This window comes from Malurus melanocephalus, unplaced genomic scaffold, assembly GCF_030028575.1.
Source record: "Malurus melanocephalus ecotype Western Australia unplaced genomic scaffold, MMel_1.1 scaffold_692, whole genome shotgun sequence".
NCBI lineage: Eukaryota > Metazoa > Chordata > Aves > Passeriformes > Maluridae > Malurus > Malurus melanocephalus.
In genome coordinates, this window is record NW_026623924.1 from 180,310 (window position 1) to 192,358 (window position 12,049).

At 53.5% G+C, this 12,049-nt stretch overlaps 1 protein-coding gene across 4 annotated transcripts in view; it reads left to right on the forward strand.

Moving 5' to 3' along the window:
- ARHGEF9 (Cdc42 guanine nucleotide exchange factor 9) overlaps window positions 1-12,049 on the forward strand; it is a 212,034-nt gene that overhangs the window by 172,014 nt on the left and 27,971 nt on the right. For all 4 annotated transcript variants that reach the window (XM_057384215.1, XM_057384216.1, XM_057384218.1 and 1 more), the window contains one exon: window positions 4,227-4,358. In XM_057384215.1, the coding sequence (XP_057240198.1) occupies window positions 4,227-4,358 (132 nt within the window). The remainder of the gene's footprint in view (window positions 1-4,226; window positions 4,359-12,049) is intronic.

Below are 12,049 nucleotides of genomic sequence, written 5' to 3' on the forward strand. Positions count from 1 at the left end.
CAGCCAGAGCACACCCCGGGCAGCCTCTGCTGCTCACTCCCTGCCCTGCTCCTGCCCTCGGGGGTAGCTCCAGCCCCAGAGCTGGGTGGGAATATCTCCACAGACACACCCAGAGCAGGATTAGACACAGATTCCCACAAATCCCAGGTCATTCCCAAGTCCTYGGCAGCTCCAGGTTGGACAGGGCTGTATTTTCACTGTGTAGAGGGACATCCCTGCCTTCCCTCTGCTGCTGTGCCCTGGCAGGAGCCTGTTCCCTGTCTCCTGCCCCCCACATGGATCTTGAGAGCCCAAGGAGCCCTGTGCCACCTGTGCCACCTGTGCCACTGTCCCACTGTTCCCTTGGGCACCACCCAGCCCAGGCTGTCCGAGTGCCCTGCGTGGGATGGAGAGCAGGTCCATGCCTCAGCACACCTGGAATTGCTCTTGAACCACATCACAACAAAATGGAGCAGCAATCACTGAGGCAGTTCAGSCTCCCTCTCCAGCCCTCCAACAACACTTTCCTCCCTTTCAGCCCGGTTTTTTCTCACAGGAGGGAGGTGGTGTGGAGGACCCTGATCCAACAGTGGGATGTTTGGCACAGGGCAGAGCCTTGCTCATCAGTCTGGATGGGTTTTGTTATTTGAACAGATTGCTTTGGTTTGTGTAGCTATTTAAATATTCCTACCAAAGATTCCCATGGGGTGCCACCGTGGCAGCTTCCAAGAGTATTAAATTTCCGTGAAGGGACAGATACATATATTTGGCAAATCTAAGGAGCATTGCCCTTTTAAATTTCTTCCCGCTCCTGTTATTTACGGGTCCTTTAAATCAAGCCTTGCTGCCCTTAATTATGTAATCCATAATCACTGGCCTCAGCCTAATACTGCGTTAGTGAATCCAAGAGTGCTGTGAAAGGGAGCTGCCTGGAACCACCAGAGTGAGGACAGCCTGATGAGAAATCCTCCTGGGGAAAAAAACCTATGTCAGGGACTGAAACCGAGCCTTCTTTTTTCTTCTTCTTCTTCTTCTTCTTTTTATTTTTCCTCCCAAGTAACAGAAGGTATTGAAAAGGAGCCTGTTGAAAAGAACAGTATTTCCTTTTTGTGATCTCAGTGTAGCCCCGGGTGCTAATCAGCCTGTCAGTCTCTAATTGCAGAACAGCGGTGTCAGGCACGAGGGAGCCCTGCTGGCTCCCTGGGAAGCAGGAAAGGGCACAGAATCTCCTCCTGGAGCCCAGCAGTGACAGCAGAGAGCTGTGCCAGGGTGGGCTGGGTGCAGGGGAGCAGCTCTGCTGGGCTCTGGGCATTCCTGAGCCCTGGCTCCTGGGAGGGGGAGCAGCTCTCGGTGCCAAKCCCTTCCCTGCTGTCCTGGTGCTCCCAGCAGCGTTTATTTCATGCCAGTGCTGAAACCCCTCTGGTTCCTCGCAGCRTGGTGGTCACTGCAGCAGAACGGGGGGCTGGGGATGCACATCTCCCCCAGGCAGCAGCACAGCAGCAGAGCAGAGCTGACCCYGTGCTGGCACAGGGGTGCCCTGTGTGTCCCTGCAGGGCTGGAGGGGGCTCCCATCCAGCCTAGATCTGGGTGTCGTTCTGTTCCCATTCCTGCCCACAAAGGATTTGGGCTCTGCCTGGGACTGTGGGAAGRAGAGAGGACTCAGCTTTCCTTGGGCTGCCCTTCAGATGCAGCAGGATGGGCACTGAAAACTCTGAGTACAGCTGGGGAGGGCTGAGGGGTTTTGTTGGAGCTTTATGGGACAAAACTCAGGTTGGAAAAGGCCTGGGGAGTCAGGGTTGCTCTTGGCTATTCTACTGCTGTGCTCTGCTCAACGTCTGCCAGTTCAGAGTCACAGAAAGTTCAGCCTCTTCCCTTTTCAGCAGGGTTTCTCTTAACTAACAGAAGGATAGAGATGATCCAGGCTCTGTAGGAGTTGGGAAAAAATGGAAAAGAAAAAGGAATTTTTTTTCCTAGCTCTGTACAGWACTGGAGGTGTGGGACTGGGAGAGACATTGGGGGAAGCCTGCCTGGACCCAGGACAGGGATTGAGGTGTGCTGGGGGAGCCAGGGGGGCAGCAGAGCTGCAAAGCCACTGTCCCTCTGTGCCCCCCATCCTACAACTGCCCCCTGAGCCCCTCCATGGGGACCAGCCGGACACAGTTTGTGCTTGTCAGAGGTGCTCAACTGTGCCAGGACACAAAAAGCCTGTGGAGATTCTGCCCCAAGTTCCCCCATGGCAATTGGCACAGCAGCCAGGCTGGAGCAGCAGGGCAGCACCACCGGCACGCTGCTCATGGCCTGTCCCAAACTCCTTGCAGTCTACATTTCCCACTTTGGTCACCCCAAATGGGAAATCAGCTATTTCTAGCCTATGGATTCTATACAGAAATTGTTTTCCCACATAAGAAATGCAATACAAATCCCATCATTTCGGATCTGGATGTTTTTGGGTTATGTTGCTTGCAGGGACTACACAGTTTGGATTCAGCTAATCAAGTAGAAGTGTTTACAGAGCCCTCTGTGTGTCCTCAGGCTTCAGATGCTACCACAGGAGTAAAAGACAAAGCTGCCTTTCTATTTTTAGCAGCCAGCCTCTCCTAAGCTCGCCCCCTCTCCTAAAGCTYCCATCCATAGGCCTGTGGGAATCTTCATCAGATAAGCTCATGTTTAGCCAGGAGAGCTCACAATTTCTGGAGCTGGTGTGATTCCTTCAGAGGACTCCTGTTCCAGGGCTGCTGTCCACCTGGGCTGTGGCACAGCACCTGGTCCTGGGCTGTGGCCAGGTTTGGGCACTGTGTGACCACAGCCCAGCCCTTTGGGGGGTGACCCTTGGTGTCCCTGGGGAGTGACCCTTGGTGTCCCTGGGGAGTGACCCCTCCTGAGCCCCAGGCACAGCAGGGAGGTGGCTGAAGCCCTGGCTGAGGCCGTTTGGAATCTGTGCTGCAGCGTGGTGATGCAGTGACTTAATGAAGCTGCTGCTGTCACACAGCCCGGGGACACGGGCGGTCGCTCCCAATCAATGCTGAGAGGTTAATTACACATTTACCTGAGCAGCAGTTGGAAATCCTCACCGAGGAGTCTGCAGTGGGGAGAACTCTTGRCTGCTCTGGCACCTGCGAGTGTGAGCAGCACCACAAGTGCGTGTCTAGCTGGGTGCCCCCAGAGCTGGCTGAACCTTCACAAGCTGTTTGCTGGGATTTTTGGGCCGCTCTTGTCCCAGAAATCAGTTCCAGCTTGGCATCAAAGCCAGAACTGCAGTAGTTTCACAGCCAAAAAGGAAAAAAAAGCTCTTCTCTGACTTGCTGCTGAATCCTGCTCCTTACCTTTGAGCCAGAGCCATCCCACTTTCCTTCCGCGCTGCTCCACGGAGATGCCCACAGGGCAGGTGGTGGTGAATTCACCCATTTTTAATAAATAGATTTTAATTAACTTTTTAAAAAGTCCAGCTCATTCCAATTAGTGGAGGGTGACTGCATTTGTTCTCTCAGAGAGTGGGAGAGACAGTGCTGTGTTTTCAAGACCATCTGCTCATGAATCCTTAAAAAAAACTCGGGAGAGGAAAGCAAGCGTTAGCCGGAGGCAGGGAAGRGTGAGGGCACTGGCAGCCAGCAGGGAGGCCTGGCCAGCCAGGGGGGCYGGGGCTGCCAGCAGAGCTGGGGTGGTCCTGACAGGGTTTTGGAGCTGGGGAGCTGCAGTGAGCTGTGGGAGAAGGGACTGGCAGTGCCTGCGTGAGTGGGAAGGGAGGCAGCAATCCTGGGGCTGAGTGCTGGCTGCCTTGGAGGTGGGGAATGRTGTCCCAGTGAGTCCCAGGCTTTCGTAGCTGGCCTGAGATTCCAGGAGGAGATGTGTTTTCAGTGCTGTTTGAAAGGGAGTTTGGTACCCTGGATCCAGAGTGGCTCTGGGGTGGGCAGGAGGAAGGGATTTCATTCTCCTACTGCCACCAGCACCTACAGCAAGAGCCAAGGGTCTGGGGGCACTTGGGGGCCAGAGTGGGGGCAGTGTCTGGGGCAGCTCTTTCCCCATTGCAATGTGAGCCATGGTGACCATACTTTGAGTGTCCACACCTCCTTCAGTTATTTCCTTCCCTTCAGAATTATCCCCTAACCCCAACTTCTGATCAAAATCAGATGGGCTGGCTTTGAGAGCTGCAGAAGGGCCCAAATCCTATTTATTATCGCTTGTGCACATTGTGCAAAGACAAACTTGTCCCGTGCAGCTGACTGAGCCTGGTTGCCTGTGCCCTGCAGGGAGACGACATCTTGGACCGCAGCTCGGAGCTGATCTACACGGGAGAGATGTCCTGGATTTACCAGCCTTACGGACGGAACCAGCAGCGAGTTTTCTTTCTCTTTGATCACCAGATGGTTCTCTGCAAGAAGGTAAGGACACAGCTAAGGGCGTGCTGTGRCCAGTTTTGCTGCTCCAAAGTGGTTTTCAGGGCACRGTGGCTGTGGGCTGCACRTGCARAAGGKGMAGGGATTGAGGGATTCTTGTGCTCRTGGCAAATCCAGCCTCCACTTGTTCTTTTCATGCCTTTTTCTCATGTGCTCCTGGTTTGGCTCGCTGCCTCCCTTCTCGGTTTAGGTTTTGGCTGCAGTGTATGATGTGGGATTAGATAGCCCTGCAGTTCCTGGATGAACCACAAACCCTGGCAGGAGGGCCGACAGCCCGATTGCTGCGTGGAGATGGTGATGGGCAGAGCCCTCCTGTGCTGGGTGCCTCTCCACTCAGGAAGAGGCTTTTGGAGCCTCCTCCTCCTGTGGCTGCTGTGCTGGGTATCACAGGGCCCCTCCCTGCCCTGGAATCCGTGGGAAAGGTGGGAAGGCAGCACAGGGTGCTGCTGCTGTAGGGTCAGTAGCAGCAGGTGAGCTSTGTTCCAGAGCAGCTGTGTCCAGCAGCAGCTCCTGTACCCCTGTGTCCCACCGAGGTGATCCCAGCCGTGTGACATGGAGGGACAGAGCCCATCCATCCTGTGTGTGACAGCTCGGGGTTTGCWGTCACTCCCTGCAGCCACACAGAACTGTTCAGAGGGGTTCCTGGGCCAGCACAGGGTTTGTTCCTGACAAAGCTGCTTGTCAGGAGAGTTAATCCACAAAAACCAGAGGTTCATGTCCAAAAAGGAGACAGAGGAGTCCTGTGACTTTATTCAAATAAAGGGAGAGGGCATGGGGCATTTCCATGGGGTCTCTCAAATTGCTTTAGGGAGCAGTCTCCTTTCTATCCCAATTTCCCAGCTCCATTTCCCTCTCTCTTTCCCCACTGGCTGAGGACTGGAGAGGTACAGACTTCCTGAATCACCTGATACAGATCCCTTCTCATGTGCATCCCTCTTGGCGATTCCGCTGCTCCTTTTTATTTTTCTTGTGTCTTTTCTTTTTCTCTTRAGTTCAGGGATTTRGCWCAGCCTTGGGTCAGTACCAGTCTGTKTCAATTGGTGGAATTCCCATGGAATTTAYGGTTCATCCCATTGCTCCTTTGACCTGTCAGTGTCTGRCCCTRTCTCCCRGCAGAGCCCCCAGTTTGTTTGTGAAGAATGTCCCTCTGACTCCTTTGATGCTGGCTCAGGACAGGCTGAGCGTGGCACCCTCAGGAGGGCGTGGGTGGGGCCGTGGGTGGCTCCTGACTCAGAGTGGCATCACTGCCCCTCGCTGGCCTGGCCACTGCAGTGGGTGGCACTTTCTTCTCCTGAGTCACGGCTGACTGGAGCTGTGCCTTCTGCCCTGCCTGTGCCTGTTTCCCYCTCCTCGTTGCTGTGCCTTTCCCTCCCTGAGCACAAATAACCCCAGAGTGGTGCTGGAGCCAGTCCCGGGAGCTGCGGTGAGGCTGGAGATGCGCAGCTGCTTTCCTGTTTAATCCTGACCTCCTCCTCTCTGATTGTGACCCCCAATCTCCAATTCAATAGGCAGCATCCAGCTGGGCAGCTCGGTCTGGGCCAGAGAAGCATTGAGTATTCCCTGAATTCTGGGAAAAGCAGGGATCTCCATGGTCAGCAGCGGGAGTGGAGAACAGTCAGCAGTTTCCAGTGAGCTGCTGGGGCCTGGAAAGTTCCATCAGTGKGCCAGCAGTGTTAGTGTGGCACCGTGCTCTCCTTTCTGTGTAGAGAAAGGCTTTTTGGTGGCATTTTGGGGCTGAGGAGGTGCTGCACAAGAGGTGCCTGCATGGAGAACACCCTGGGGATTGTGCCATGGGGCTGGGTCTGCCTGGCACAGAGACGAGTGCTGCTGAGCTCTTGTGGCACAGTGTGTGTCACCGAGCCTGGGGTGACAGGGGTGGCAGTCCCTCTGTGACCCCGTGGGCACAGGGCTCAGACCCCACTGTAGGTYCTCCTTCTGTGTCTCTTTTTCCAGCATCAAACTCCAGCTGCCCCTGCCCTGTTGGGGCAGAAGGGGGATGAGGTCCCAGCTGGGCTCTCCCATCCTCATCCTGCTTTCCTTGATTAAGAAGGATTTTCCGGGTTTGGAATTCAGAGGAGTGTTAGCTCACATTTTGGGACCATGCATCCCACAGATAAAATAAACCTGAATGATTTGTAGTCTGTGCTGTCTTGAACTCCCYGGCAGATCCCAAAAGGAGCAGGATCAGCTCTGCTTTCCTGGAAAAAACCTCTGCCCCATGTCCTGGGGCTTTTGGTGTGAGGCACCATCTACCTCAAGGTATGGGATGCTGGAGCCAGCCTTCCTTACCCCGGCTCTWAAATTGTCACCCTGAGAGATGTGAAATCTGACCCACACACCCCTGAGCACAGCTTTGGAGCCACTTAGGATGGCRCATCCCAGTGAATCTTCAGAAAATCTGCATTTGTGGGTTTTCTTCAGGTATGATAAATTAATAGGTATGATACATCCCTCATTGTGACACAGTATGAAAAATCATAATGGTTGATTTTTATCTCTATTGGCCAAAAGAGCTTTTTAATAGAAACAAGAAACTCATTCCTTCTTTAAATACACCACAGCTGCTTCAGTTTGATGAAGGCATGGCAGATATCCCAAGAGGCTTTAGAAGGCAAATACGTATTTCAGACAGGATCCCCCACTCCTCAGATCCTTGCTGCAGTGACCTGCCCATCGTCCTCACCCTCATGGCCTGGGCTGTCCCTGGCAGGGGTTTGCACCCGCTGGGGATGGATCCTGTGCCTGGGGAGGCCGATGCAGGAGTTCCTGCAGGGACACAGTTTGATCCCTGAGCTCTGGGACAGTTCTGTTGGCATTCTCTGTCATTCCCTGCCATCTCCATCATCTCCAAACTCTGTTCCACCTCACCCTGCAGGTTCCTGCTCACAGTCCATGCAGTGCAAGAGGAGGATTTTTCCTGCTGATCCATCCAATGTTCCCTGTGTAAGGAACACTGTTGGCTGTGCAGATATTTCCAGTGTCCAGCTCCCTGCTTTCAGCAGCAGGTGACACATTTCCAAACCAGCCCCATCTGCTCTGTTCCTGTCCTGCTTTCCAGAGGCTTTGCCATCCCTTTCTCTTGCTGCCTGAAAATGTTTCAAGGTTACAGAGCCTTTTTTTTTTGGATACCTGGCCAAGAATATCTGTGAGGGAGGATTCAGGGTGCTTTTTCCTGACATTCTCATCTGGTTGTTGCCTGCTTTTTCCACCTGCAAGGCTGGGAATTCCTGACAGCATTTCCATGACCCCCGTTCTGCAGAYAGGGATCTGGCCTGGGAAGATGAGTGCAATCCCTGGCTGCACTAAAATGTACTTGGCAGATGTTATTTCCACCACTGGGGGTGTATTGAAGCTTTTCTTCCAAGCAGGAATGCTGCCCTAAGGTTTCCAAGGGCAACAGCAGGTGGAGAATCTGACACCATGGCCAGCACCTCTACCTGCTGGCAAAMATCTTACAGAGCAACTTGTGTGGTGTATTTTCACCAAAAAAAAAAGTTGCCAAGCTTTACAGATAAACCTATTTGGCTTAGATTTTGCCATCAGGCAGCACTGGTTACTTCCTACCATCCCCACTGAATTCCTTGTTGGTGCCAGGGAGGGAGGATCTGGTGAAATGGCCTTGTCACCCATTTCAGGGTTCCATAAATTCAGTGTTGAAGCTCCAGTTTGGGTGCTGCAGTTCCTGATCTAGAGCCCCTGGGAGAGCTCAGGGTTCAGGTGTTCCTTGCACAGCCAGGCAACCTGGAGCTGTTGGATTCATGTCCAACTCTCCCAGTGAATTCCTGCCCACATTTGCTGACCCACGAGGATGAAGTGGTGCTTTCCCACGGGGTTGGTTGGGTGCCCCATGCAGAGCTGTTTGGGGAAGGCAGGAGGGAATAGCCAGGGTGGGAAGCAAGCAGTGCCTCAGTGTGCTGTGCCACACGTGGATAATGAGGAGAAAAACACCCATTCTGGGACTCCAGGAAATGAAGGCGATGCTGGATGATGGTAACACTAAAAGATGTTGCCTTAAAGGCACAGGGTCCTCTTTCCTTATCACCCTGAAGTTGAGAGGRTTTGACACGGAGATGCTTTAGATTTGCAAATCACGGTGCTTCACATCCAGGCCTGTGACACACGGCATTAATTACGATCACTTTGGGGATGCTCGAGGTTCTCAGCAGATGAGGATCTTCTTTTTTCTGTTCTGGGTAATAATTTGAATTCCCCCAACGGGCTCCAGGGCACTGTGGCACGGGGCTGAGAATGACAGCAGGAAGTAGGAAGGGTTAAGGCATTCCTGCTCTGAATTCACTTTCCTGTCACCAACAGCTCAGCAATCCTTGCTAAGGCCCCGTGTTAGGTGTTTCCTGACAGCCCAGGAAGATCAGTGACTGCWTGGAACACATTGAGTTTTCATTTGTGCTCTTTATGTGTCTCTTGTAATCAGGAGGCAGTGCAAGCTCCAGCTTGTGGTTTATTGCTGCTGCTGCCTTCCTGTGAGCTGCCCGAGCAGGGCAGGTTGGGTGAGAGGCAAAATGAGCCTGGCTTAATAGCAGCAGCCAGAAATAGCTGTGCTACAGGAGATGGAGTAAATAAAAGAATCCTGTCRGGCTCCATTGCAGCCCAGGTTTCCAAATGGGGAGATAAAAGAGACATTTCAGAGTTCTGTTAGTGGGAGAATGTTTCATTCCTATGTAGCTTTTGTTGGAAAAACGAGGTAATCCCTGCACCACAACACTCCTGCTTTTATTACAGCCTAAAGAGGGCCTRTGGGACCAGCCAAAAATCTTGTTTGCAAACACAGAGCAGCCCTGGGACAGCCCTTCGTACTTTAAGTGGGTTTTTGACCCACCAGGAGCAGTGCTTGACTTCAGCAGCACCTCCCAGCCCTTGTCTCTTTTTCCCAGCACTGCAGATCTCCACAGAATRCCACATTTGGGGTCAGGCTGGGCCCAGCCTGCAGCAGGGTGGGGAGATGGGCCAGGCTGGGGTTCAGCAGCTCAGGAGAGATTCAGTGCTGCCCTGGGGCTGCTGAGGTGGCTGATGTGAGTCCTGGGGGTCTGTGCAGGGCCAGAAGTTGAACTCTGATGATCCTTATGGGTCCCTCCCAACTTAGGATATTCCATGATTCTGTGAGCTGGGCATGGGGAGGGCCAAAGAGCACGCTGGCTTGGTCAGAGGGTGTAATGAGGGTTTTAGAGATCAGTGTTCCTCAGCCCTTCTGCCAGAGCCCTGTGCTCTTGGCTGCTGCTCTCTGCAGGCCAGAGGCATTTGTGGGGTCACTGGGCAAGGGAAGCTGGGTGCTGCCAGTCCTGGCCCAGCCAGGGATAGCCAAGGGGGGCAATGAACAGAGTATGCATTAAAACCAGTTCTGAAACAGCACCCCAGCTTTGAGACAGGGGTGCTCAAGGGAAGAAAACATTGAATGGTGCCATGGCCTGGAATGCTCAGTGAGCCTTTGCAGGGCTGTGCAGGTGCCAGGGACGTGCCCTGAGCAGTGTCACAGGGGGCTGGTGTCACAGGGGACTCATGTCACAATGTCACAGTGCTGACCCGACCTGGGACCTGCTGCTGTTCCAGTGCCTGCAGGGAGCAGAGAGGGGAGAGCAGGATGCAGAGGGGCTGCAGGAGCCAGCAGGAGCAGTGCCAAAATCCAGACAGGGCTGAATTCAGTCCTTCACCATCTGTGTGGCTGTCTGGGCAGGGATCAGGCTCAGCCTCCTGTGACCACACAGCTTTGCAGGAGGCTCTGCAGAACACTCTGTGCCTCACTCACTGCTCCTGCAATTGCACTGGGTGTGAATTTGGCCAACAAGCAAAACCTGCAGAGCTGCAAACCTGCCCCTCCTGCTCTGTGACCTTTCCTCAGCACAGTCTGAAGCCCCTGGGAGCAGCTGCAGAGGCCAGAGGAGCAGAGTGACGTGGCTGTGATGCCTAAAACAGGGCTCACTTGAAACAAGGGCCAGACAAAGTGGAGAGAATAAAAGCAGACAGGTACATTGAGGGCAGACAAAGCCTCCTCCTGAGGCTACACCCAAAATGGACCCCAAGTCATGAGATATTCACCTTTTATAAATTCTGTCTCATGAACACATCAAGCCCCAATTCTCCAATGACACTTTCAGGTGATGATGTTACACAGCCCAAATTTGCTCCCCCAAATTCTCTGTTGTTTACACGTTTTAAGACTCTGAGGCAACAAAGTGTCTTTGGATTTTCCAGTTGAGAGCAAAGTTTTGTCTAAAATGCTGGGAACAGAGGTTTTTAGCACTTTCTGAAGCCTGGAACTGCACACCAAAGCTACAGACATGTGAAGAATAGAGGCTAAAAACTCACAAGGCATCAGCTGCACAAGGGTTTCCCATCTCTCCTGTTTCCAGTCCTTTGGAAAGGAACTGGTTCTTGCCTCTCAGCCAAAGGGATCTTGGGGTGGAACGAGGCACCAGAACAGCTCTGATGTCCCACTGAACCCACAGAACCAAAACAGCATTGCCCCACAAATGTGCTCAGCTCTGCTCCTGCCCCTCGAGGATCCCCGTGRGGCTGGCCAGGAGGAATCCAGCATCTCCTGCCCAGCCCAGGAGCCAGGCAGAGCTGAGGGGCTGGGCAGGAATGTGCTGAGCTCCCTGGCACAGCTSTCCTCGGGCAGTGGAGTTACACAAACAGAGAGCACTGGTGTCCCCGCTCCCCTGGGGATGCTCCTTGGCCCTTCCCAGCAGGTTTGGGGTTGGGGTTTTGGGGAGGTGGGGTTACATCCCYCTGTCCCTGATAGGATCCATCCCTCAGCCCATGCCAGCCTGTGCTGTCAGACCCCATTTCCCTGCCCCCAAAGGCTGCCTCAGCCCCAGCTGCTGCATCCGAGGGCTCAGAGCAAAGCCAGAGGCTCTGGCATCCAGACTCTTACGATTTATTTCCTGATACAGCAAATATTTAGGATAAAAACACGCCAAAAGGTCCATTGAGCTGTAAGGTCTCGTTTGGATGGAGGAAGGCCCAGTGTGGTGTTGCACTGAGCTCTGTTTGGGTGCTGAGATSGTGTGTCACTGTCACTGTCCCACCTGAGCACTCAGCCCCCAGCAGGGTGCAGTTAAATGAACAAATCCACAGGAAACTGTCCCCCTGGTGTTTGTGAAAAGCAGGCTGGCTGCTTCCGTCAGAGGGTCTCTTTAAGGTAAATTAGACTTTAAAAATGTAGGCTGGGAATCTTTTTTTAAAAAGTCAAGGAACGTTGAAAGCCCTTATGACTAAAGATACCCAAAGACATGGCAAAGTGGCAGCGTGCCATGCTCACATTGCTCACGGCAGGCTGGGCAGAGGCGAGGGAGAGCAGCAAAATCAGGACAAATTGCAGGAGTACATTGAGAAACTCTGCTCTCAGCCCTGCAGTCGGTGGGGAATCACAGARAGGGGTCTGAGAGCCACCCACAGCTCAGTGCTAAAGGCAGCTCAGCCTCTTCCAAACCTCTGCTTTCCCAGATTGTGAGCTGGTGTTTGGGTGCCATTATTGGGAACTCTGGCTCAATCCTTTCCTCATTCCAGCATCAACTGTTCCATGTCAGCCGCTCACCGAGGGCAGGACTTGCCTTGGGTGTCCCTGTCCAGCCTCATCCCTGGCCCTTCTCCCTTGGAGCCTGGAGAGCCCATCATCCCTGGGAGGGGCTGCAGGGATTGCTGCTCTTCATCCCTGCCCA